This window comes from Myxine glutinosa, chromosome 7, assembly GCF_964187855.1.
Source record: "Myxine glutinosa chromosome 7, kmMyxGlut1.1, whole genome shotgun sequence".
NCBI classification, from domain to species: domain Eukaryota; kingdom Metazoa; phylum Chordata; class Myxini; order Myxiniformes; family Myxinidae; genus Myxine; species Myxine glutinosa.
The window spans coordinates 1,803,413-1,830,181 of NC_136267.1; the positions used below are offsets into that span (position 1 = coordinate 1,803,413).

A 26,769-nucleotide genomic window follows, 5' to 3' on the forward strand; every position below is an offset into this window, starting at 1 on the left:
GGGGTGTGCATCTTTTGGCTGTGAATCTTTGGGGGTGTGCATCTTTGGGGGTGTGCATCTTTGGGGGTGTGCATCTTTAGGGGTGTGCATCTTTGGGGGTGTACATATTTGGGGCTGTGCATCTTTGGGGGTGTGCATCTTTGGGGGTGTGCATCTTTGGGGGTGTGCATCTTTGGGCTGTGCATCTTTGGGGTGTGCATCTTTGGGGTGTGCATCTTTGGGGCTGTGCATCTTTGGGGGTGTGCATCTTTGGGGCTGTGCATCTTTGGGGGTGTGCATCTTTGGGGCTGTGCATCTTTGGGGCTGTGCATCTTTGGGGCTGTGCATCTTTGGGGCTGTGAATTTTTTGGGCTGTGAATCTTTTGGGGTGTGCATCTTTGGGGCTGTGCACCTATGGGGGTGTGCATCTTTGGGCTGTGCATCTTTGGGGTGTGCATCTTTGGGGGTGTGCATGTTTGGGCTGTGCATCTTTAGGGTGTGCATCTTTGGGGGTGTGCATCTTTGGGGGTGTGCATCTTTGGGGTGTGCATCTTTGGGGGTGTGCATCTTTGGGGGTGTGCATCTTTGGGGCTGTGCATCTTTGGGGCTGTGCATCTTTGGGGTGTGCATCTTTGGGGGTGTGCATCTTCGGGGGTGTGCATCTTTGGGGGTGTGCATCTTTGGGGTGTGCATCTTTGGGGGTGTGCATCTTTGGGCTGTGCATCTTTGGGGGTGTGCATCTTTGGGGGTGTGCATCTTTGGGGGTGTGCATCTTTGGGGGTGTGCATCTTTGCAGGTGTGCATTTTTGGGGGTGTGCATCTTTGGGGGTGTGCATCCTTGGGGGTGTGCATTTTTGGGGGTGTGCATCTTTGGGCTGTGCATTTTTGGGGGTGTGCATCTTTGGGCTGTGTATCTTTGGGGGTGTGCATCTTTGGGGCTGTGCATCTTTGGGGCTGTGCATCTTTGGGGGTGTGCATCTTTGGGCTGTGCATCTTTGGGGGTGTGCATCTTTGGGGGTGTGCATCTTTGGGGGTGTGCATCTTTGGGGGTGTGCATCTTTGGGCTGTGCATCTTTGGGAGTATGCATCTTTGGGGGTGTGCATCTTTGGGGGTGTGCATCTTTGGGGGTGTGCATCTTTGGGGGTGTGCATCTTTGGGGTGTGCATCTTTGGGGCTGTGCATCTTTGGGGGTGTGCATCTTTGGGGCTGTGCATCTTTGGGGGTGTGCATCTTTGGGGCTGTGCATCTTTGGGGCTGTGCATCTTTGGGGCTGTGCATCTTTGGGGCTGTGAATTTTTTGGGCTGTGAATCTTTTGGGGTGTGCATCTTTGGGGCTGTGCACCTTTGGGGGTGTGCATCTTTGGGCTGTGCATCTTTGGGGTATGCATGTTTGGGGGTGTGCATCTTTGGGGGTGTGCATGTTTGGGCTGTGCATCTTTGGGGTGTGCATCTTTGGGGGTGTGCATCTTTGGGGGTGTGCATCTTTGGGGGGGGGGTGCATATTTGGGGGTGTGCATCTTTGGGGTGTGCATCTTTGGGGGTGTGCATCTTTGGGGGTGTGCATCTTTGGGGCTGTGAATCTTTGGGGGTGTGCATCTTTGGGGCTGTGCATCTTTGGGGGTGTGCATGTTTGGGGGTGTGCATCTTTGGGCTGTGCATCTTTGGGGTGTGCATCTTTGCAGGTGTGCATTTTTGGGGGTGTGCACCTTTGGGGGTGTGCATCCTTGGGGGTGTGCATTTTTGGGGGTGTGCATCTTTGGGGGTGTGCATCTTTGGGGCTGTGCATCTTTGGGGCTGTGCATCTTTGGGGTGTGCATCTTTGGGGGTGTGCATGTTTGGGGGTGTGCATCTTTGGGCTGTGCATCTTTGGGGGTGTGCATCTTTGGGGGTGTGCATCTTTGGGCTGTGCATCTTTGGGGGTGTGCATCTTTGGGGGTGTGCATCTTTGGGGGTGTGCATCTTTGCGGGTGTGCATTTTTGGGGGTGTGCATCTTTGGGCTGTGCATCTTTGGGGGTGTGCATCTTTCTCGAACCCCACAGCATGTTGTGATTATTTATGCACTGTCCACTAATGTATTTGTAATTATTGTAACGGTATACTGATCAACGTGTCCTGTTGTGTTCTCGATGGACAGACCTCAGATCCTGAATCTTCACTTGGGTGGTTATAGCTTGTCCTATTTTCACTTGAGAATTGATTGTGGATTTGCATTTTGATCGATCTTTGCTGATCAGGTAACAATACAGCATAGGCCTGTTTCATCGGGTGAAATATCCTTTCCCTTTCAGATCACATATACTGGATCTTGATGCTTGATGTTCATGTACAACTTACCCGAATGTATCGGCTGATTACTGTTATCAGTGAGCGATTCCTTTGCATCAACGTAGTGCCGAGTCGTGCTTTCGATGGCAATGCATCTACACGCCCAGTGCAGCTGCCATTCTATCCTTACAACATCAGTTTGGCTAATGTAACGAGCACAGACAATGAATGTCTTTTTGAATTTGAGCCAATCATTGATGAATGCAGTGAACGCCAATCAAGACGTCCGGTCAGTTTCTTGATAAATATCTGGTGCCTTTGATACGGCCAAGCAGTCAAGCTTCTTGGTCGTGGCCAGTGCCGTATATAAAGAGTCTTGCCATCTCTTGTTCTCCCCATGGAGCACTGTGATTGGCTGATCACAGTCACATGGGTTCAAGGCTCTATGTTTCCCCCTATTTGAACAATATCAATTGGCGTCTCGTCTCCATTATAAATATCGAGATTTTGAGGAGTAATATTCATTTTGAGGAGGATGGTTTGTTGTGTGGCTGTCACACTCGCGATGTGCAGGGTGTGCTGATGCATAGCTTCCAGAGGGACTCAGAGATGGGGGAAAAAATGGGCCTCCAGAGTGAAGAGAGATCCCCGAAAACACAGATGGAAACCTCAAATTTAAAAATATATATATACAAGATCGAGGCTCATGTAAAAGCTAACATCAATCACAAAAAAAAACGGGAGCGGGAGATAAAAAAAAAATCGCACAAAACACACAAACACACAAAACATACAATAAAGGGAGCGGGAGACAACATGGGGAGAGAGAGGGAAGCACACAAGTACAACAGCAGAGAACAGGGACATCGGGAGATCCGTGGGAGGGAGAGGGCTTGGGGGGGAGGAGGCATGGGAAGGCGGGGGGCGGGGGGGGAGGGAAGGTATGAAACACATGGATACTGCCAGACCTTCCAGGAAAGAAAGAGGTCGGGATTTCAAAATAAACTGGATCTGGGGTGAATTAACGGGGGTAGAAGAGATCAAGGTTTTGGATGGAGGAAGGAGGCCCAATGGGCCCAATAAATCTGGAGGCCCAATAAATCGTACATGTAAGATTGTCATTGATATTTATTGGGAAATGGATAATTAATCATTGAGACTCCAGGTTTTCTGTTAGGTATACCTGTTACCTGTTAGGTATCCTGTTAGGTATCTGTTAGCTATAGCCATGTTTGCATAATTTCATTTGTGATTGCCGTGGGATATTTGGCCAGGCCTGCTCTCCGCACAGCTGAACCATGCCCAGCTGATTCGAGGGCTTCTCTATCATCCGTGCAAATGGTGCACGTGATTGATTCTGATCTGCTGATATTTGGTTTGGAATGAGATCAGAATTGCCATGTCAGGCTTACTGACCAGTTAAGGTTGACATGTCAGGCTGTCAAGTTGACATGTCAGACTGGTTGAGAAAGATGTGTCAGGCTGACTGACCGGTTGAGGTAGGCATGTCAGGCTTACTGACCGGTTGAGGTTGTCATGTCAGGCTTACTGACCGGTTGAGGTTGTCATGTCAGGCTTACTGACCGGTTGAGGTTGTCATGTCAGGCTTACTGATCGGTTGAGTTTGACATGTCAGGCTGACTGACCGGTTGAGGTTGACCTGTCAGGCTGACTGACTAGTTGAGATTGACCTGTCAGGTTGACTGACCAATTGAGGTTGACCTGTCAGGCTGACTGACCAGTTGAGGTTGACCTGTCAGGCTGACTGACCGGTTGAGGTAGGCATGCCAGGCTGACTGACCGGTTGAGTTTGACCTGTCAGGCTGACTGACCAGTTGAGGTTGACCTGTCAGGCTGACTGACCGGTTGAGGTAGGCATGCCAGGCTGACTGACCGGTTGAGTTTGACCTGTCAGGCTGACTGACCGGTTGAGGTAGGCATGTCAGGCTGACTGACCGGTTGAGGTAGGCATGTCAGGCTGACTGACCGGTTGAGGTAGACATGTCAGGCTGACCGGTTGAGGTAGACATGTCAGGCTGACCGGTTGAGGTAGACATGTCAGGCTGACCGGTTGAGGTAGACATGTCAGGCTGACCGGTTGAGGTAGACATGTCAGGCTGACTGATCGGTTGAGGTAGACATGTCAGGCTGACTGATCGGTTGAGGTAGACATGTCAGGCTGACTGATCGGTTGAGGTAGACATGTCAGGCTGACTGGTTGAGGTTGACATGTCAGGCTGACTGACTGGTTGAGGTTGACCTGTCAGGCTGACCGGTTGAGGTAGACCTGTCAGGCTGACTGACCGGTTGAGGTAGGCATGCCAGGCTGACTGACCGGTTGAGGTAGGCATGTCAGGCTGACTGACCGGTTGAGGTAGACATGTCAGGCTGACCGGTTGAGGTAGACATGTCAGGCTGACCGGTTGAGGTAGACATGTCAGGCTGACCGGTTGAGGTAGACATGTCAGGCTGACTGATCGGTTGAGGTAGACATGTCAGGCTGACTGATCGGTTGAGGTAGACATGTCAGGCTGACTGATCGGTTGAGGTAGACATGTCAGGCTGACTGGTTGAGGTTGACATGTCAGGCTGACTGACTGGTTGAGGTTGACCTGTCAGGCTGACCGGTTGAGGTAGACATGTCAGGCTGACTTATCGGTTGAGGTAGACATGTCAGGCTGACCGGTTGAGGTTGACCTGTCAGGCTGACTGACCGGTTGAGTTTGACCTGTCAGGCTGACTGACCGGTTGAGGTAGGCATGTCACGCTGACTGACCGGTTGAGGTAGGCATGTCAGGCTGATTGACCGGTTGAGTTTGACCTGTCAGGCTGACTGACCGGTTGAGGTAGACATGTCAGGCTGACTGACCGGTTGAGGTAGACATGTCAGGCTGACCGGTTGAGGTAGACATGTCAGGCTGACCGGTTGAGGTAGATATGTCAGGCTGACCGGTTGAGGTAGACATGTCAGGCTGACTGATCGGTTGAGGTAGACATGTCAGGCTGACTGATCGGTTGAGGTAGACATGTCAGGCTGACTGGTTGAGGTTGACATGTCAGGCTGACTGACTGGTTGAGGTTGACATGTCAGGCTGACTGATCGGTTGAGGTAGACATGTCAGGCTGACTGATCGGTTGAGGTAGACATGTCAGGCTGATTGGTTGAGGTTGACATATCAGGCTGACTGACTGGTTGAGGTTGACCTGTTAGGCTGACCGGTTGAGGTCGACATGTCAGGCTGACTGATCGGTTGAGGTAGACATGTCAGGCTGATCGGTTGAGGCTGACCTGTCAGGCTGACCGGTTGAGGTTGACCTGTCAGGCTGACTGGTTGAGGTTGACCTGTCAGCCTGACCGGTTGAAGTTGACCTGTCAGGCTGACCGGTTGAAGTTGACATGTCAGGCTGATTGATCGGTTGAGGTAGACATGTCAGGCTGACTGGTTGAGGTTGACATGCCAGGCTGACCGGTTGAGGTTGATACATCCGGGTACCAAATAGTGTGAGACACTTGCTTCATTATTTGTGGTTTCATCCACGTTTTCACCTCTTTCAGAAACACTTTGAGTCGGTACGAGCAACATCGCGCCAATGGCAGGAAGCTTTTGAGACCGGAATTGGAAGCCCACAATATTCATCATGCACCTGCCCGTCTGAAGCCGAAGTGCCAAAATCCTCGCGCGAACAGAGAAGATTGGCCGAAACGTGCTCACCGTACGGAACATTCCTATTCACCGTCAGGAATATGAGCCCAATGGCATGGGGGAGCGATAATTCGGCAGTACGAGTGTCGGCCATGCGTGTCATCGTGAAAAAACTCAAATGATCTGTTTATCCTGCTGAGTTTTGGACTTTTGTCAGCGCTCGAATGCTGGATATCCATCCATATTCCATAGCATCACTCGTCGTATCCGATAGGTCATCATCTTGTGACACCGTTCATCCCATCTACCCCCACGAACATGACTATCAATGACTCAGTCCGGAAATTCCCGTTTTCATTCTCTGTGTTTTGTCGCAAGTGTCATGTATGTTTTCGTTCGTTCATACTCTTGATGTCCATCGCGGTGTCCCGATTTGTTCCAATAAAACATTTTTTTAATCCTGTCGTGTACAAATCCCCCAACAAGCTCAGCACAAATATATTGTTCTGTGGCGGACACGAAAGCACTGACATGGTGACATCACCCCGCACACCAAGTGGGGGTGGGCCACGCCCGGGAGAGAGGCGTGGCCTCACGATATACACGGGGCGCGCAGCCCTGAGCAGCTCATTATTACAGTGAGCTCTTGAATAAAGACTCTTACAAATTACCGCGTTGTCCGCTTCCTCCTTGCTCACAAGCAGCGCGCATAATACCGCGCTTTACTGGTGACCTCGACGTTGGATCTGCCGTAGCGATCCTTCCAAACACGACGCCATTGCCATGGCCAACAACGCGATGTCGGTTAAACTTCCCGAATTTTGGGAGGCCCAGGCCGAAGTTTGGTTCGTCCAAGCCGAAGCCCAGTTTCAGCTTCGGCGTCTCACCGGCGATGACACGTGCTACTGCCACGTCGTCGCCTCCCTCGGGCCCGGCACGGCCGCTCGAGTTGTGTCCGTCCTTCGCCACCCACCGGACGGCCACAAGTATGAGGCACTCAAGCGGCTGCTCCTAGCCACGTTCGGCCTCACGGAGGACGCACGGGCCGACCGCCTCCTGGATCTCCCCGAGCTCGGCGACACGCGCCCGTCGGTCCGAATGGACCATATGCTGTCACTGTTGGGCGACGAAGCCCCTGGTTCTCTATTCCGGGTGCTTTTCCGTCGTCAACTTCCAGCACAGGTACGCCTCGCGTTGGCCGGGACCGTGCTAACGGAACCCCGAGCATTGGCCGCCGAGGCGGACAGGTACTTCGCGGCTTCGGACACGCGGGCGAGAGTCGGTGCGGCCCACCTCGTGGATCCCGAGGCTGATGCTGATCCACAGCATCAGCTTCCACAGCATACACAGCATGCTGATACGCACCTCGTGGCCGCCGCCACGCCCCGCCCACCGCCGCGGCAAAAACCGCTACCGCGGGGAAAACCCCCGGCTCCACCGGCCTGGCGGAGCCAGCCGCACTCCTTGAGCTCCACCACCTGGTGCTGGTTCCACGCCAAGTTCGGCCACGAGGCTCGACAGTGTCATCCGCCATGCTTCTTCAACAGGTCGGGAAACGCCCGGGCCGGTGCTCAATAGTGGCAATGAGCGCCGGCCGTTCGAGCAGCCTGCTGTTCATAACGGACACCTTATCCGGGCGCCGTTACCTGTGCGACACGGGAGCGCAGGTGAGTGTCGTTCCTGCCGGTATGTCGGACAAGCACGCCACGGGCGGGGGCCCCGCGCTGCTTGCCGCGAACGGGACGCCCATCCGTACGTATGGAAAACGCTGCCTCTCTCTGCGGTTCGGAGGGCAGGTTTTCCGATGGTCGTTCGTCACCGCCGACGTGCCCATGGCATTGCTTGGCGCGGACTTCCTGTGCGCCAATGGGCTCCTGGTCGACGTAAAGCACAGACATCTTGTCCAGGCCGAGACATTCAGCTCGCTCGCTTGTGCGCTGCCCAGCTCGTCGAGCAGCTCACCGAGCGGCTTGCCAAGCGGCTTGCCGAACGGTTCGGTTCCGGCCACGTTGATCTGTACGCTTCCGGCAGCGGACGCATTCACCCGCCTCCTCGCCGGCTTCCCGGCCCTCACGCGGCCCACCTTCTCGGCGGGGGCCGTCAAGCACGGGGTGGCCCATCACATCCCCACCGTCGGGCCACCGGTCTACGCCCGGGCACGCCGCCTCGAGCCGACGAAGCTGGCGGTAGCAAAAGCGGAGTTCGCTACCCTGGGGCGACTCGGCATCGTTCGGCGCTCGGAGAGTGCTTGGGCGTCGCCGCTGCACATCGTGCCGAAGCACGGCGGGGGATGGCGACCGTGCAGGGACTATCGCCGTCTCAATGACGCCACCACCCCCGACCGCTACCCCGTCCCCCACATTCAGGACTATTCCGCCCGTTTGGCGGGCATGTCCTTCTTCTCGAAGGTGGACCTCATACGCGGCTACCATCAGGTCCCCGTCAGGCCGGAGGACGTCCGGAAGACGGCGGTCATCACGCCGTTCGGACTCTTCGAATTCCTGCGGATGCCCTTCGGTCTGAAGAATGCGGCTCAGGCGTTCCAGCGGCTGATGGACAGCGTCCTGCGCGACTTGGATTTTGTATACGTCTACCTGGACGATATCCTCGTCGCCAGCGCGTCCCGCGGAGAGCACCTACACCACCTCTGCACGCTCTTCGAACGCCTGGGCCAGCATGGCCTGATTGTGAACCCCGCAAAGTGCCAGTTCGGCGTCGCCGTAATCGATTTTCTGGGGCACCGCGTCACCAGGCACGGAGCCGTCCCCCTGCCGGCCAAGGTGGAGGCGGTGAAGGGGTTTCCGCGCCCCCCCCCCGCACGATCAGGGGGCTGCAGGAGTTCCTGGGCATGGTGAACTTTTACCATCGGTTCCTGCCCCGTATCGCCCAGCTCCTGCGCCCCCTGCACGAAGCTCTCCGAGGTAAGCTGGGCAAAGGCGACGTTACCTGGACCGAGCAGATGGACGCGGCGTTCACGGGCGCGAAGCTTGCCTTGGCTAACGCCACCATGCTCGCGCACCCGGCGCCCGATGCACCGATCGCCCTGACCACCGACGCCTCGGACTACGCGGTGGGCGCGGTGCACGAGCAATGGGTGCGTGGAGCTTGGCAACCGCTGGCGTTCTTTAGCCGGCAGCTTCGCCCGCCCGAACGCCATTACAGTACCTTCGACCGCGAGTTGCTCGGGCTTCACTTGGCGGTCAGGCACTTCCGCCATCTGCTCGAGGGCCGTGCGTTCACGGCCTTCGTCGACCACAAGCCGCTGATCTTCGCGATGGGCAAGGTCACCGAGCCGTGGTCGGCCCGGCAGCAGCGTCACCTCTCGGCCGTGTCCGAGTACACGACGGACATCCGGCACGTCGCGGGGAAGGACAACCCGGTGGCGGATTGCCTTTCCCGGGCCGTCGCCCACGCAGTCCACCTCGGCATCGACTATGCCCGGATGGCAGCGGACCAGGCCGCTGACCCCGACGTCCAGGCCTTGCGGACCGCCGTCACGGTCCTCCGCGTCACCGAGGTGCCGTTCGACGGCGCGGGCGCGGCCCTCTTGTGCGACGTTTCCCTCGGGCGGCCTCGCCCCATCGTGCCCGCGGGCTGGCAGCGCTAGGTGTTTGACGCCATCCACGGCCTGTCCCACCCGGCGCGAGGGCCTCCCAAAGGTTGATCGCCGACAAATTCGTCTGGCATGGCCTCCGGAAGGCCGTCCGCGGCTGGGCCAAGGATGTGCCTCGCGTGCCAGCGCGCCAAGGTGCACCGGCACACCCAGGCCCAGTTGGCCCCGTTTAAGGTGCCGGAACGCCGGTTTGACCACGTCCACATGGACCTGGTGGGACCTCTGCCCCCCTCGCGGGGTTTCACCCACGTCCTCACCATGGTGGACCGCACCACCCGGTGAGCGGAGGTCGTGGCTTTGGTGTCGACGACGGCGGCGGACGTCGCGCAGGCTTTCATCGCCACCTGGGTCGCCCGGTTCGGTGCCCCCTCAGACATCTCGTCCGACCGCGGCCCCCAGTTCACCTCGGAGCTCTGGGGGGCAGTCGCGCAGGGGCTCGGGGTCCGGCTGCACCGAACCACGGCCTACCACCCCCAGGCTAACGGCCTGTGTGAGCGATTTCACCGCTCATTGAAGGCCGCGCTCCGGGCCACCCTCCGCGACGGTGGCTGGGTCGACAGGCTCCCCTGGGCCCTGCTGGGCCTCCGGACGGCGCCCAAGGAGGACCTGCGCGCATCCGCGGCGGAGTTGGTCTTCGGGCAACCGCTGCGGGTGCCGGGCGAGTTCCTCCCCGACTCCACGGCGCCATGGTCCGCGGCACAGCAGCGCTCCGCTCTGCAGGAGACCGCCCAGAGGTTCGCCCCGGTGCCAACGGCACGCCACGGGCACCCACCGACGCACGTCGCCCCGGAGCTTCGCACGGCGGAGTACGTCTTCGTCTGCCACGATGCCCACGGGACACCACTGCGGCCCCTGTACGACGGGCCTTTCTGCGTGCTGGAGACCGGGGTGAAGCACTTCACCCTGGACATCGGCGGTACTCCTGACCGCGTTTCTGTGGACCGCCTCAAGCCGGCCCACCTCGACGTGGACCATCCACAGCCAGTGGCCCGACCCCCGCGTCGGGGCCGCCCCCCTGCGGGCGGACCCCCGGCACCGCCCAGCCCCACCGCCACGCTGCCCCCCGGTCCTGCACCCATCCCAGGGGCAGCCGGAGGCATCCCAGATGGCATCCCTGCATCCTAAACGCCGCCAGTCGCCAGGGGGCGCTTCGGCCGGGTCATCCGTTTGCCCCGCAAACTGACCCTTCAGGTGCGCGGGGATTCTGGGGGGGGCGCGTGTGGCGGACACGAAAGCATTGACGTGGTGACATCACCCCGCACACCAAGTGGGGGTGGGCCACGCCCGGGAGAGAGGCGTGGCCTCACGATATACACGGGGCGCGCAGCCCTGAGCAGCTCATTATTACAGTGAGCTCTTGAATAAAGACTCTTACAAATTACCGCGTTGTCCGCTTCCTCCTTGCTCACAAGCAGCGTGCGTAATACCGCGCTTTAGTTCCCTATTTTCTGATTTCCAGTGGAAACAGATTTTTTTTTCTCTGTGTCTCTCTCTCTCTCTCTCTCTCTCTCTCTCTCTCTCTCTCTGTCTCTCTCTGTCTCTCTGTGTCTCTCTGTCTCTCTGTCTCTCTGTCTCTGTGTCTCTCTGTCTCTCTCCCTTTCTCCCTTTCTTTCTCCCTTTCTTTCTCATTCTTTCTCCCTTTCTTTCTCCCTTTCTCTCTTTCTCTCTTTCTCTCTTTCTCCCTTTCTTTCTCCCTTTCTCTCTTTCTCTCTTTCTCCCTTTCTTTCTCTCTTTCTCTCTTTCTCTCTTTCTCTCTTTCTCCCTTTCTTTCTCTCTTTCTCCCTTTCTCCCTTTCTCCCTTTCTCCCTTTCTTTCTCTCTTTCTCTCTTTCTCTCTCTCTCTTTCTCTCTTTCTCTCTTTCTCCCTTTCTCTCTCTCTCCCTTTCTCTCTTTCTTTCTCTCTTTCTCACTTTCTCCCTTTCTTTCTCTCTCCCTTTCTCTCTTACTCCCTTTCTCCCTTTCTCCCTTTCTCCCTTTCTCTCTTTCTTTCTCTCTCCCTTTCTCTCCCTTTCTCTCTTTCTTTCTCCTTTTCTCTCCCTTTCTCTCTTTCTTTCTCCTTTTCTCTCCCTTTCTCTCTTTCTTTCTCCCTTTCTCTCCCTTTCTCTCCCTTTCTCTCCCTTTCTCTCCCTTTCTCTCCCTTTCTCTCTTTCTCTCTCCCTTTCTCTCCCTTTCTCTCCCTTTCTCTCTTTCTCCTTTCTCTCTTTCTCCTTTCTCTCTCTCCTTTCTCTCTCTCCTCACTCTCTTATGCTGTCCAAGCTGGCTGTTCGATGTGCTGAATTACGACAGTAGTAGGCCGTCTCTGAATTGAGCCTAGGCCGAAGACCAGCCGGCGTGTACTGAATTCATTCGGCGAATACAGGAAAAGTGCTGAAAATATCATCCTTGGATGGAATTCAAAGGGTTGAGAATCTCTATTCATTCAATGGGGAGGGGGGAGGGTATGTGTGTGTGGGTTGTGGGGGAATGCTTGTGTGTGTGTGGGTTGTAGGGGAATGTTTGTGTGTGTGTGTGGGTTAGGAAGGAAGCTGTCACAGGAAGTAAATGTCACAGGAATATATGTCATAGGAAGCTGAAGGAAGTAACTATACGATGTGCTAGCTTAGGGCCTATTTTAAGAAATTTTAACTGGGCTTAATTAACATACGTTTTCACAGTATGTGTGTGGTCTTCTAACTTTAGTCGCTGACAGGGCTGGTTCTCTCCGGGCACTGCGGCTTCCCCCACCAGAAGAAGTTAGCTTGCAGTAAGATCAGTGCCGACAGATCAGACGATAGCGCCGTTTCAACGGCAATGTGTGACTGTCATTAATCAAACCGTGTCGATGGCGCTGATTGGCTGACCTAAGCTGATCGCTGATTGGTCAGCTCACAAAATTTCGCAAAATAAGACCTAAAATGACACCATTTGCATTCTGGATGAGATTAAAATTGATAAAATTTACTTCTTGATTAATTCGGTGAATTCCGTCTCAACTTTGGATATTTCCGGCTGTGAAAAACTATCCACTACAGCCACGGGATTTCTAAAAAATAATTCTTCGTCAATTTTAGAATATTTGACGCCGATTTCACCCTCCGAAACGCGTAATAAGCTTTTTTGAAATATTTTTTCAAATGCTCGAATCTCATTGGTTCCGGTGTTTGGTGACGATTTTCGTTGAAGATAACGAGGTTGGTCTTAAAATATTTTAATTACAAATTAGAGGTGCATAAGAATGTGAATCAAACAGACGGGTGAAACAAACTCCTATTGAACTTTTTCACAATTTTTTATGCATACTTCCGCATCCGGAAGATGGCGGCCTCCATTGAGTGATTTGGTTTTTGAAATATTTTTTCAAATGCTCGAATCTCATTGGTTCCGGTGTTTGGTGACGCTTTTCGCTGAAGATAACCAGGCCAGTGCGGGCCGAGGTTGGTCTTAAAGTATTTTAATTACAAATTAGAGGTGCATAAGATTGTGAATCAAACAAAGACGGGTGAAACAAACTCCTATTGAACTTTTTTCAATTTGTTATGCATACTTCCGCATCTGCAAGATGGCGGCCTCCATTGAGCGATTTGATGCGTCAAAGCTTCGAAATTCTCAAGCCAACGGATCCAGCAAAATCTGGTTTTTCAACATAATACGTACGCGTTCATTGACAACACCGGCTTCGCCGGCTATTACATACGCACCACCCAATCAAACTTGTCCAAGTCCTGCAAAACTGGACATTCTTGGAAGTATGATGATTGCGATTTGTGTTTACAGGGTTCAAGTGTATAATTCAATTTAAATGAAGGTTAAAGGTGCATAAATGAATTAATTCATGGTTTTACCCAGCATCTATTACAACGCTCGATCTAATACATTACATTAGGTCTTCATGCCTGTTGCTTGTGTCCTTTATAACGTCTTTAAAACAGTAAGTTTCCTGTTTGGAATGATTATCAATTCTGTTTGACTCAGGCAGACAGAGCAACAATATAAGTCACTCCTCTCTGCACGAGCGCGATCGGGATGAATTATGAGCCAAGGTACTGTTAAACGGCAGACTTCCTATTCATGTTCCGGTTCGTGTTCAAAATACAACATTGAATTTAAATAAGTTGTTCCTCGATCATAAACTGACGATTGTAAACCGATCAGGAGGACAGACGGACGAGCATGAACAAATTGCTTAACCCTGCTCTCCGCTTCTTATGCGCTGGGTAATAAAACTTTGTATTTGTGATCAACATTTGGGGACAAATGCCCCAGGTTATGGGCACTCAAGGTCAAAAGGACTTCGGGTCACAGGGGTCAAAATGGGGAAAAATTAAATTCCAATTTTGATATTGGATCATGGTGTAACATTTTGCCATCTTTGAACTTTCCTTGAGGTGGGACGAGTGGGGATTTGCGTCGACTCTGCTCTCGTTTTCATTAGATCTCCTTTTGTGTGAATAAATCATAAACCCTTTTTGCCATTCTGCACAACCTTCTTTTCCACTTTTTAATCGTTCACTTTCACATTCCAGCAGCGTTACAAACTGCTGATTTCTTTTATTTTTGTGCAGTGTCTGTAAATACGAATCTTCCATGTTCAGATCTTTCCAAAACATGTCGCGTTCAGTGCGCCATCCCATATCAGAAAGCACTAGTCACGGCACGGCACGCATGGGAAGAAGAAACCCAGGAATGCAGCACGAGGCTCATGGAAGAGCTTGCAATGTAATACTTGAAGGACCTGGACGTTAGGACACTCGATAAATGATTGTACGCAGTGAATTTGTACATTCATTATTCATGAACTATAGATGCCACAAACATAAATATGGCACCACTATAACAGAGAAACGTTCGAGGTTTTGTTTCCTATTCCATTGTTCACACACCACGATAATGTCTCGGATTACTCCATTCCTGATTCACCGGTAGGGTCACCTGAAACCATTTCTCTGCACACTTTGACCAATGCCTCCCTCCAGCCATTGACAGCTAGGCCTGAACCTGAATTTGTGTGACTTCTTAAATGGACGTTTCTGAAGGAGTTCCCTCTTCTCTACATACCCTTTTGAATCTTCTTCGATAATATAGCTATTATGGGATGATGGATGATGTTTTGTTGTAGCTCTTCTTTGCTTGTGGAATCTCGTGGATCGGTAGAGTTTTATTTATTTATTTATTTTACATGGTTTGATTCTCTCGTGTTGGCTTAGCAGTTCGGGTGCTGTCTTGGGATCCTAAGGATCCAGGGTTCGAATCCCGGTCGATCGCTGAATTAACGCCAGGAGGGTTGACTCAGCCTGTCAACCTTCCGAGGTCGGCAAATTGAGTACCAGTTCACTCGTAATTCTGTGTGTGTGTCGCAAGAGGCGACTAACAGGGTTGGTGGCAGGAAGGGCATTCGGCCATAAAACATTGCTTCAAAAAGGGGCCCACGGTGCTCGAAACAGGCCAACCCCTACTCTACAGGGAAAAATGGCCTCTAAAGGTGGTTCTTCTAAAGGTGGGGGGGGGGGGGGGGGGGGTTTGATTCTCTCATAATGCATTGAAATTGCAAAAGAAACCCAGAAGTATAGGGTTCTTGTTGTTTTTGATAATCCCCGGTGAGTTATACTCGAACTGGCCCTGTGGCACGCAGATAGCAAATCAACCCCCCGGGAGCGAGCCAGAGATCCTCCTCACAACTAAGATGTATAGGGTTGTTGCTCTTGCCTTCATGGAATCAGGACGGCGCAGCCTTCTTCAACATATTGTATTGTGTTTGAGGCGGCCTGGCAGAGGTTGCAGGTGTCGTCGTAGGTGGTGTCGTCGAGTCGATGTTTGTACTGTAAAAGCTGTGAGTGGTGTCCACAGTAGATGCGAGAAAGGTGAACACTGTCAGAGCTGGGGAGTAATTTCTCTGAGAAGTATAGGGTTTCTATAGATGCTGAAGCTGTATTTTGGAATGAAACTCCTATTGAAGCTGATGCCCATTAATTGCTGGTGAGCTTGTGGCAGGTTATCCTGAATCCCTTGAACATCAGCTTTTTAATGAACGAATCGAAGAGAAACCAATGATGCGATTATTAGTCTGGTGGTGTAATGCTTAGATAGTTAAATAGTTCCTACATCTTCCGGGGTGAATTTAACTCCCCTTTAATAAGAGACTTCCCTCTAAATGTTGTTTTGGGTTATGATGTCATCATTGGTCAAGGCTGACAATATAGTTGTATACCAAGCTGGAAACATCTCCATTTAGAATATGTTTGAAGGAAAATTGTAAAGAAAACTTGAACGAGAATGTAAGTTTAAAATAGGTTCTTTAGAATGAAGAACTACTCTTGCTCATGCAGACCAATGTCCATGCACGTCGGCGGGCGGCCTCAACAATGGATGAAATGAACAAAAAGCTCTCTTGCGCCAACAAAGGGTTAACGCCCAAAACGTGAGCTTCTCCTTGCTTCCCACGGCGGTTAGCACGCCCCATCGTTGATTTCATCCATTACAATACCTTTGTACCTCATTTCTGGATAGGTGCACTCATGTTCACACCATTTCTTGCCATGTTTAGTTTTGCATATTTAGCATTTTGAGCAGATGGCTCATGAGGCTGGGGCCTATGTTTAAATCCCATAGACAGGGTGTTTCAAAAAGAGTGATACAACTTTAAACGTTTATTTACAAAGAAACAGAAACCTCAGAAACGTGACCAAACATTTCTTGAAGCTTATTACCTGGTATTCTCTATCACTGATTGCTATTGCAGTAAAATCACTGCTGGAGTTAGTGAGAGCCCAAGGTCTGAAATTGGCATTTACACAAAATCCTTGTAATTGACGTCAATATGTGTGCCCCACCACGGTTCAGACAGGCATTGATCCTGACTCCAAAGTTCTGTCCAACTTTCCTGTAGGTCTCATGTGGCACTGCCTGGAGGCAGTCTGACACCTCCTGCTTCAAATCATCCAATGCGGCAGGGCGATTGACGTAGACAGAGCCCTTGGCAGCCCCCCAGAACCAGTAGTCCAGAGGGTTCAAGTCTCGGCTATGCGGTGCCCAGTCATGAGCGGTACCCAGGGCAACGAGGCAGTTTCTGAAGAGCTGCTGCAGGAAAGTGATGGTGTCACCAGCTGTATGCATGGGTGCACCATCCTGTATAAACCAGGTCATGCTGAGCTGGTTTGGGTGACCTTTTGGGCTAGATCATTACAGAAGTTCTGGAGCATGGCCCAGTAGCGCTCACCGTTGATCGTCACCGTCCTGCTGTTGTCATTCTCAAACCAGTAAGGCCCTAGCATTCCCCATCTGGCATTAAAAGTGCAGAAGTATGTGACCTTAGGCCCTTTCAGGTACCTCTCAGTGATCTCCTCAGGTGGTTCTGCCCCCCAGAAAATGTGGTTGTTGATGTTGTTGTGACCACTTGTCTTCTGCGCCATTGTCAATGGAATAGTTGAGCTACGGAGCTAGAAATCCCAGGGAACAAATACCACGATAACATCACCAAACCCTGAAAAGGAAAATGGTATAGGTCAAAACACAAAGAAATGCCAGGAAGTCAAAGTTGTATCAATCTTTTTGAAACATTCTATATTCTATATTTCAAAGCCGTTTGGAATTGATGTAACAGTTCTCTGTTGTCTCCTAATGTCATTCTGCACATCGTGCATGTTTAAGGTTCACCGTGAGCCTGAAAGTGTTGTAAAATAAAAGACTCAATGCATTTTATTTGGGCAAAGCTGAGCAGTAAGCATAGGCACAGATGATTCAATCAAAACTGATTGAATTGAAACCAAATTTTCACATTTCAATTTTCACTTAGAGACTTCACTGTGGGTCCAGCGCAGATGTTGCAACTGCCTCCGCCGAACCTATGGACCAATTTGGGTTATTGTTAGCCCATTCCCCCCAGGGACTCCTCCTTAAGGCAGATCCCTGGGGGCATCTGACCTAACCCGGGCGAGCGGATCCCTCTTGAGGAGAGGTGGTTGCAACCACAGCTCGGGGGCTTTCCATTCTCTGGGGGTTTCTCTTCTTCTTGAAGCGGCGTGGTCTCGCAAGCGGACCGTGGCATCGCTCCCAAACCTCTGTCGGTTGCTCTGGCATTTGTGGTCCCGGCGGGACCCCCTTACGGTCCAGTCTAGAGTCGTAACGGTGGCACCGTCCTTGGTTCTTTATCCTCGAGTAATCCGGGGGATAATACGGCACCATTCTCCTTGTAGAGGCCAGGTGGCGAAAGGGCATGACCTACTTTCGGAGGTCAGTGCCCAAGAGGACGGAAAGAGTGCCCCCACCACGTCTTCATAAGAGGGTTCGGCCTAAAGGAACCCCACAGTAGCACCGGGGAGGGACAGCTGGTGTGCCCCATGCTGGTCTGGCTGACGTTAGCTTTCCCGAGCAAGACCAAGTTCTTCATTCTGCTTTGAAACCAAATAGGTTTGATTCACAAATGTCATATCTGTTATGTGTGTCTTCATAATCATGTGTATGGTGCTGGTCTAGTGGTGAGGATACCACATGGACATTCTGGAGTTTATGGGTTCAATGTGGCTGAAGGCAACAATGTTAAAGACTTGCATTTTCATCTTCTCGAACCGAAGTTAGCCATATTGGAATATCCACCTTCTTTTTCTTCCTTGTTGCATCATTACCTCCAAGTTTTTCACTACTGTCTGTCTGTCTGTCTGTCTGTTTGTCTGTGAACAGGATATCTCAAAAAGTTGTGCACAGATTTGGACAATTTGGTGGACAGGTTGGGTGTGGGGGAAGGATGAAATAATTCAATTTTGGTGAAGATCTGAATGCGGATCTGGATCAGATAATTTTAAGTGATTCTTTGCCATTGAGAGATGGGGCCAAAGACTCTTTTTTTTTTTTATGTTGAAGGCTCCAGTCACAGAGTATATAGTCCTCATCGATGCCAGTCCTTATAAATGAGTAAGAAAAGTGTGTGATGTTTGTTTGCGAGAGAGATTGAAGGCTCGGTGGTTGATAAAACTAGGTGGTCGAGTTGGTTTTGTGACACGAATAAGCCGATTCGATTTTGGTTCATGTCCAGATCCGGATCCAGTCTATCAGCGGAATACAAAACGTAAACTGTTCGGCCTGGTGGAGGTATGCTCTTTCTACCGAGTGTCGTTGTAGTTGTGGCTGTGCTAGTGTGCTACTGTCGCAACTCCCTCTGTAGGTTTGGACAGGAATTTGGAATTTGTTGAGGGTGTTGGCGATAACTTGCCGACTCTTCGTGAAGGACACCGTGGGATCTTTAACGTCCACCAACAAATTCCGACAGACGGGACGCACAGTCTAACACCTATCCGAGGAACGGCACAACCATGGACGCCTTGCCCTGTCTGCGAGACACTAGGATGACAGTTTATGTAGCTGGGCCGAGATTCAAACCCACGCTAGACTGCTCAGAGGCGAATGTGCCACCTCTAAGGTCTTGAATGTGCATACCTCTAGGGTCTCGAATGTGCCACCTCTAGGGTCTCGAATGTGCATACCTCTAGGGTCTCGAATGTGCCACCTCTAAGGTCTCGAATGTGCATACCTCTAGGGTCTCGAATGTGCCACGTCTAGGGTCTCGAATGTGCCACCTCTAGGGTCTCGAATGTGCATACCTCTAGGGTCTCGAATGTGCCACCTCTAGGGTCTCGAATGTGCTACCTCTAGGGTCTCGAATGTGCATACCTCTAGGGTCTCGAATGTGCCACCTCTAGGGTCTCGAATGTGCTACCTCTAGGCTCTAGGTGAATGTGCCACCTCTAGGCTCTAGGCGAATGTGCCACCTCTAGGCTCTAGACGAATGTGCCACCTCTAGGCTCTAGGCGAATGTGCCACCTCTAGGCTCTAGGCGAATGTGCCACCTCTAGGCTCTAGGCGAATGTGCCACCTCTAGGGTCTCGAATGCGCTACCTCTAGGTGAATGTGCCACCTCTAGGCTCTAGGCGAATGTGCCACTTCTAGGGTCTAGGCGAATGTGCCTCTTCTAGGGTCTAGGCGAATGTGCCACTTCTAGGGTCTAGGCGAATGTGCCACTTCTAGGGTCTAGGCAAATGTGCCACTTCTAGGGTCTAGGCGAATGTGCCACTTCTAGGGTCTAGGCGAATGTGCCACTTCTAGGGTCTAGGCGAATGTGCCACTTCTAGGGTCTAGGCAAATGTGCCACTTCTAGGGTCTAGGCGAATGTGCCACTTCTAGGGTCTCGGCAAATGTGCCACTTCTAGGGTCGAGGCGAATGTGCCACCTCTCGGGTCTAGGTGAATGTGCCACCTCTAGGGTCTCGAATGTACCACCTCTCGGGTCTAGGTGAATGTGCCACCTCTCGGGTCTAGGTGAATGTGCCACTTCTAGGGTCTAGGCGAATGTGCCACCTCTCGGGTCTAGGTGAATGTGCCACCTCTAGGGTCTAGGCCATCCTGTGAAACTGAGAATTTCCATGTTCCTTTCAGATTGTTGATTAAAACCCAGATGGCTCATTAATGAGCTGAGGAAGAGCAAGCTCAGGTGACCCCCACCTGAATATGGTCGTCAATGTTTGCAGTGCCCTCAGGGCAATTTGGAAAGAGCACTAAAAGTTATCAATATAGGGCAGTGCCATCCAAATCCTATTGCCCATAATACGATACTATAATTATTATTAAATTGCTAACAATGCTGATAGTTTCACAATTTGCTGGTTTATTCCCTTTAAAATTCATTTTCTCTCCAACCGTTGGTCTGATTGACACAAAATTATCAACATACTGTATAAATTAACGCCTCCACCCGTAGGACTTTATATTGATAATTATGATGTCATATGTCACGTGGTGCAGGTGTCATCTTGGAAAAAAACGAAAAACTGCACTTCTATCTCCAAAACCACTCCTTGGAAAAATTGAAAGGTGGCTCATTGTAAAGTGCTCTCCATTGGGAATAAAATATGTTAATGAGGATGTCGTAGGTGCTTTCATTATGACGTCATAAATCAACAAGTAGACCGCTTCATCTGATCAGTATGAAATTTATTGAGCGTAATCTCGGGATAAATTGGTCGAGGAACAAAAAATGATGGCATCATTGGTCATATGGTTTGGCAGCCATATCCTTACGGTGTAGCCTGTAGGAAATGCCATCTAGAACAGCGTTTGTCTGTCCATCCTGTGTATGTATGCATGTCCCTCACAAACGTGCACCAATCAGAGCTGAGGATCTGGTCACATGACAGGCGGACAGCAGAACCTCCACTCAGCAGATCCATCCCCGGCTTTGCCGTTGTTAGACTATCGGTCTTGTTTTTGCATACCCTTTAATATATTCGACTGAAACTTGGTACATTGTTTTTTTCGGATAATTAATGAACTCTTTGGAGTTTCAGGACGTTTCATCAATTTTTAAAATTTGTTAAGAAATCAAATAAGCAATCACTGGCACTGCCAGGGGCCACATGTGTTTCAGATCAATTCTCGCTCTTGTTGATTTTACCTTACTTTATTTCCTACATACTATGTAGATGGCTGTGTATAGTCCAAGGTTGATTCCCTTGAAAGTAACTGGAATCGTTCATTCCAATTCAGTCCTTCATGGTTATGATTATGGCTTTTTCATGATGTATATGAGTTTTCTGATGATTTGTTGAGAGATCTGGGGTCATGAATCACATGGCGCAGTGAACATGCTAACCTAAGCAGCCTCGTAAGAGATTCTCATGACCATGAATCGCTTTATGTAACTCATCTCTGAGCTATGTTCCATGCGGGTATTCTGGAGATACTGCACCCATGGGTTTGAACTTTGAACGCTCCATTTGGTGCAAGGTCCTTGTGACTCCAGCTCGGTATGGACGATCGCCGTGATCTTGGACAATGAATCATTGTTCCAAATGGCACGTCGTCAGATTATCCCTGAACGATGTTCTCGCGGCAGCGTTTAACATATTCCCTCTTCACAATTGGCTTGGTTCATTCCCATGTACAGTAGTTATGTGAGCAAATGCCATCGTTGACCTTTCATCTCCCCCTTCGTGTGCTGTTTGTGTTGTCTTCATGCTCCCCGAGAAGACGTCGACCCGGTCTCATTTGAAACGTCACATTGAGCCACGTGTCCCGGGTGCAGCACCCATGATGATGGCATCATGTCCCTCTCATCTCTAGCTCTTACCCTTTGTATCACCGGAATTGTATTGCACGGTTTGTGTCCGCATGCACATTGGTAACGTGCTCTATTCCGTATGTTCTGTGCGATCCTACAAGACCCCATTATGATGCAAGCAACATCCCCTCCTGTGTGTGCACAATATATTTATGGATGAAGGACTAGATTCAATGAACACGTGACGGAGGAATGTTTTAATTATTTATTTCTTCAACGTTTCTTTCGCTCAATAAAATAAAGAAAACTAAAGGAATAACAAGTGATCATGGAATAATAAAACAAATGTTTTTTTTCTCTCTCTTCAAAAATTGATATGATGACGTCATTTACCTGTAAGTTTAAGTTCCATGATCGTTATTACATCTGAACCACACACTTTGACTTTCACTATTAGAGCTTTGGAAATGAAGCAAGGCCATTTCCCCCTCCATCCCAATCCCACCCTGTACCGGGTACCCCCATCACCCTTTGTCAATTGCATCACAATGCTCTACACCTCCCAAGTCTTGGCTCTCACTAATGACTTCTTCCTGACATTCCTCAGGCCTCGCGCTCCAGGTGGAAATATCTCCATCACGAGGAGAGATCAGCGTTGGCGATTCCAAGTTCTTCGTCTGCATAGGTAAGTTCCAATGTGTATTCCTCAAATAGAGAATCTATGATTTCCTAAGGGGCTCACGTAGGAATCCAGGGATGCAGCCTCTCGTACCTCAGGCAGCATTTTCCAGGTTTGCGGCTCTACCTGGGTAGGTAGCCCTGTGTGCTGCCTGGCGGTTCTGTCCGTGTCGTTAACACCGAACTATACCTTGCAGGACTCCGACGCACAGTCGCACACACGGAATGAAATACACTCACTCGAGATGATCCCACAGAGGATTGAATTTTGATGCCTGTTTCACTGTCAGATGTTCCACAGTTCTGAGCAGCAGAGGAAATTGCTCCATCGTTTTGCTTCCCGATCCATCTCTAATCTTTACAATGATTAATTAAATGCTCACGCTGTACTAATGGCTTCCTCATCATTTGGAGGTAATCATAAATGGATGGGACATTGCTCTGTTTGAAGCTCCTATGGTTCCTGTTTTTGGTGTTGTTGTTGTTGGGTTCGTTCTTTTACACAACATTCCTTGTGACTCACTCTGCTCCCTTGTTCCCATGATATTTATATTTGCTCTCCCGTGCCCCACTCTCTGTTTTTTAACAGTTGGGCCTTTCTACGGCTTTTTATATAAAAACAAAATTCTGAGGTTTCAACAAGTTTTTATCAATTAAAGTCAACAATCAGGGTTTTATAAAATGAAGGGAGTGCTAAATGTTGTGGGAAGCAAAGTGAGGCCGGGGTTTAAAAGAATTACAACATCAAGGCTGACTGAAGAGAGAGGTTCCTCGGAGAAAAAGGCAACACACGGACACTGGGGCGGTGCAGCCACAGACTAGGCACGAGCAAAGGAATGAACAAATAGGAAAAGAGGAGGGAGCTGGGGAGTAAGAAGGATGGGTAAAGTTAGGTTAGGGTACTGTGGGTAGAAATGGGGTTACATGAGATGGGCAGTGCACCATTAAGATTGCCCTGGAGGGAAGAGCGGGATGTAAAGGCCTCAGGAAGGTGGTTCACACAAACGAAAGAAAAAGAGGTACAAAATCTTTGTTAAATCTTGTTTTCTCTCACCTCATCCATCAAGAGAGGGGGGGGGGGGCACCTCCCTTACCCCCTTGCCCCAATGTTCTCCTGGAGGTGTTCCCCCCTCTAACCTTCTGGTCCACCAATATCATGGGTCTGCACTCTAACTTCACAGATCTGTTTGTACAGGCTGCTGCAGCTAACCCAGGGTTTGGATGTCACATGGAAACATTTCTCCAAAGCCCAGTGGGAGTTGGTCAGTTATGTCTGGTATACATCCCTCTTCCTTTCCTTCCCTCCTAAAATATAGACATTCTGCACACTGCTTGGGAAAAAGCAGAGTTCTTGAACTCTTGTGTTCACTGCAAAAGGGACAATATCCCAAATTCCTCCCTTGTACTCACGCCATGTTCCCTACAGCATCTGGACTTCCACCTGCTTCGGTGGACAGGTTTCTTCCCCAGCTCTATACACCTTCCAAAACCAGTCCTGGCAGCACAAATGCACCAATCCCTAGAAACATGTGCTTCAATTATATGACTGCCGGTCTTTTTCGCAGGCCTATTCTTCTTGGATGGCCAAATTCCTCCACTTTGGAAAGTTACAAACATCATTCTTATCCATAAGAAAGGTTCCAGAACTGATCCTCTTAGCTCAGGGTCCATCGGCCTTCTCCACTTCTCCACTCTCCACATCGGCCAGTCCATTATTGCAGCTGATCTCAGGCACTATCTCTTCTCTAATCTGCGAATCTCTGTCAACCAGTTTGGCTTCAGATCTGGAAATTCCACCTTGGATATGTTACTCCTGAGACAGCAGTGAACGGATCTCCTGAACCACAAGCACGAGGTGTGGGCCATCCCTGGATAATGATTGAGCCTTCCGCACTAACTGGCATCTAGCCTTGATTTCTAAGTTGTCCTTTGGTGTCCAGGGCCTCCTGCTCATGTGGATCTGATTTCTTCTATTAGCGGACACACGTTGTCTTTTCATGGTGCCATTTCCCATGATCTTTCATCTCACACTGAGGTTTCACAAGACAGCATCTTCGGACCGATGTTATTCGTCATCTATATCAATGATCTATCTGATTCTCTTTAAAAATAAATTCAGTCGTTTCGCTGATTACTCCACTATCCGCTGAATGGTACATCATTCTCGTGCAAGGCCTGCTGCTGAATACCTTTCATAAAACTTGAACAAGATAAGCCTTTGGTCAACTACTTGGAACATGTCATTCAAGGCCGACAAGTCGCACGCTCTCACACTGGCTCTCCACAAAGATCAGCAATCAAACTTTCCAATCTACCTATTGGTAACTGCTGGAAGAGGTACAGTCCCTGAACCATAGTGGCCTCATTATCTGCGACTACCTTTCGTGGGAGGATCAAACCACCAAACAGACAGCAAAGCCTGGTAGTCGTCCCGGTATTTTCTGTAGACTTAAGGGATTCCTGAGCCACAACGAGCTCATCGTGTATGAGGCTTTCATATGGATGTCCATAGAATATGGTTACCTGCTCTGGCTTGCTGCTCCTACTTCCCACCTTGCTGTTCTTGAGACGATTAAAAACCAGATCTTCGGTATCATTGGAATTGCAAGACAGGAGTTGGATACTCATGGACTGTCACTCTCAACAGTAGCAAGTTGGTGAGCTCTCCATTTTATGCAAGCTTACATCTGGTGCTGCTCCTTGCGCCCTGTCCTACCTATGCCCTCCCTTCGTCACGTCAGGTTGCACATGCTCCTCAATAAACCCTCCCTAATAACAGGCTGCATTAATCTGTCCCCTTATTCTCCCAATTGTGGAACTATGTCCATTGTCTTGTCGTCACTTCAATCTTCAAAATGCAGTACACACAATTTCCTCGTCCACTCACCCATGCGCATCCACAATCTCCAGACACGCTGATTCTTTCTCATTCTGTTCCTCTCCAGGCCATTGTTACTAGTTTTTGAGTTATTCCACCTTTCCTTGTGCATATCCAACCCCCACAGCCCATACCCTTTGGTAGTCTGTAAACCTGCTGCCCTTTGTCATTTAGCTCGTCCAAGACCCTTGTAATATAGGGTAGGTGGGCATAATGGCTGGATTTTTGTTTAACATTTATCCAGGAGGGATTTACTGGAAGAACGATTGCATATTTGAATTGCTCGGGAGGGACTGAGGGCTCGGATAGCATGCAGAAGGAGCTAGACCAGGGGGTTATTTGGTTAAAATAAAACAGAGAGACTACCGGCAGGTCTGCTCTCTGACAGCAGCAGCCCTTGTGCTTTTGCCTTGTTGTGGGAGATTCCCATAACGTTGAGAGCTTTGGATTCCAAAGATTCCGGGGTATACAGATGTGATACTGGGGCACTGTTGTGGCATGGATGTCAGCTAGTTGGTGGACAGCTATGCGTGCTGTCTCCCATGTTCTGGCAGGAACCTAACCACCATCACCAAGCCAGTCCTTGGTGGTTTCATGAAATCTAATCAACTTAGTTACACATTAAAACTTCCAATACAACCTAATTATACAATACATCAATCAACTAGTTGTGGACTCATAAATATAAGGGTAAATCTGCATGCGTTTAAAATCTTCTTTCATCATTAAATGTACATACAGTCCCTGACAGAGTCTTCTTCCTCCATGCCGATACTCAAACAAGCTTTGTTGAGGATACCCAGATGAGTAGTTGTGATGGTTCGGTGCACAATGGCAGCAGTTTAAATCTGTTGCTAAACCAGGCACAGCATACACACAAAACCAGAACACACTCTCGCTCATGATCCTCTTTACACATGAAACGCTGACTGGCTCCACCCAGAGAAATTGCAGCGGTGCTCCATGCACCCTCTGCAGATCAAGTACGCTAACCCATCCCAAATTCACTCCGGCACATAAGCCGTGAACCCACAAACTCCTGGCTGGCTTTGTGCAGGAAGAACATAGCGATCCCGCTCCCTCGTCGCCTGTCTGAGTGCTGATACGATCTCTTGGAATCGCACCCACACCTCAGCGAATCACAATGGGCACCTCTTTCTAAACGTGGTCCCTCATGCTGATTCCACGTGGGCTCCTCGTGGTGTTGTCATTTCTGCTCCCTTGATCCTTCCTTCACGGCTTCTCCGCTTTTCTCGTCTGCCCCTTTGTATCTACCTTCTCTCACTACTCAACCCTCTCTCACTCTTAAATACTCATCATGAGCAAACATTCAAGGCTCCGGGAATCTTCTGGTCACATCAAATCCATGATCTCTTCTGCGGTTACCTAATCCCATTGAGCTTTGGGGACCTGAGTCCCAAAACATCAAAACCAGGACTTATTTTTTGCGGTGATACATTTCTGATCGGCTCTTTCAGAAATTGCTAATCTATTCCAGACGTCACCATGCATGAACTGAGGACATGTACATTTATATAATCGACCCTTCTTTGTGCCACATTTAATCAAATAACACCATGAGACGCAATGTTACATTAAAAGAAAACAACATCCATTGGTACCAGGTACACACATTGAGAACACATCCATCAGAGCAAGAAAATGCACTTTACGGTAGCATGTTAGCTCA

General features: G+C 50.1%; 1 protein-coding gene across 1 annotated transcript in view; it reads left to right on the plus strand.

Annotated features, from left to right (window-relative positions):
- LOC137430692 (neural cell adhesion molecule 1-like) overlaps window positions 1-26,769 on the plus strand; it is a 226,783-nt gene that overhangs the window by 89,413 nt on the left and 110,601 nt on the right. The window contains exon 2 of the mRNA XM_068121468.2: window positions 22,131-22,208. Within this exon, the coding sequence (XP_067977569.2) occupies window positions 22,131-22,208 (78 nt within the window). The remainder of the gene's footprint in view (window positions 1-22,130; window positions 22,209-26,769) is intronic.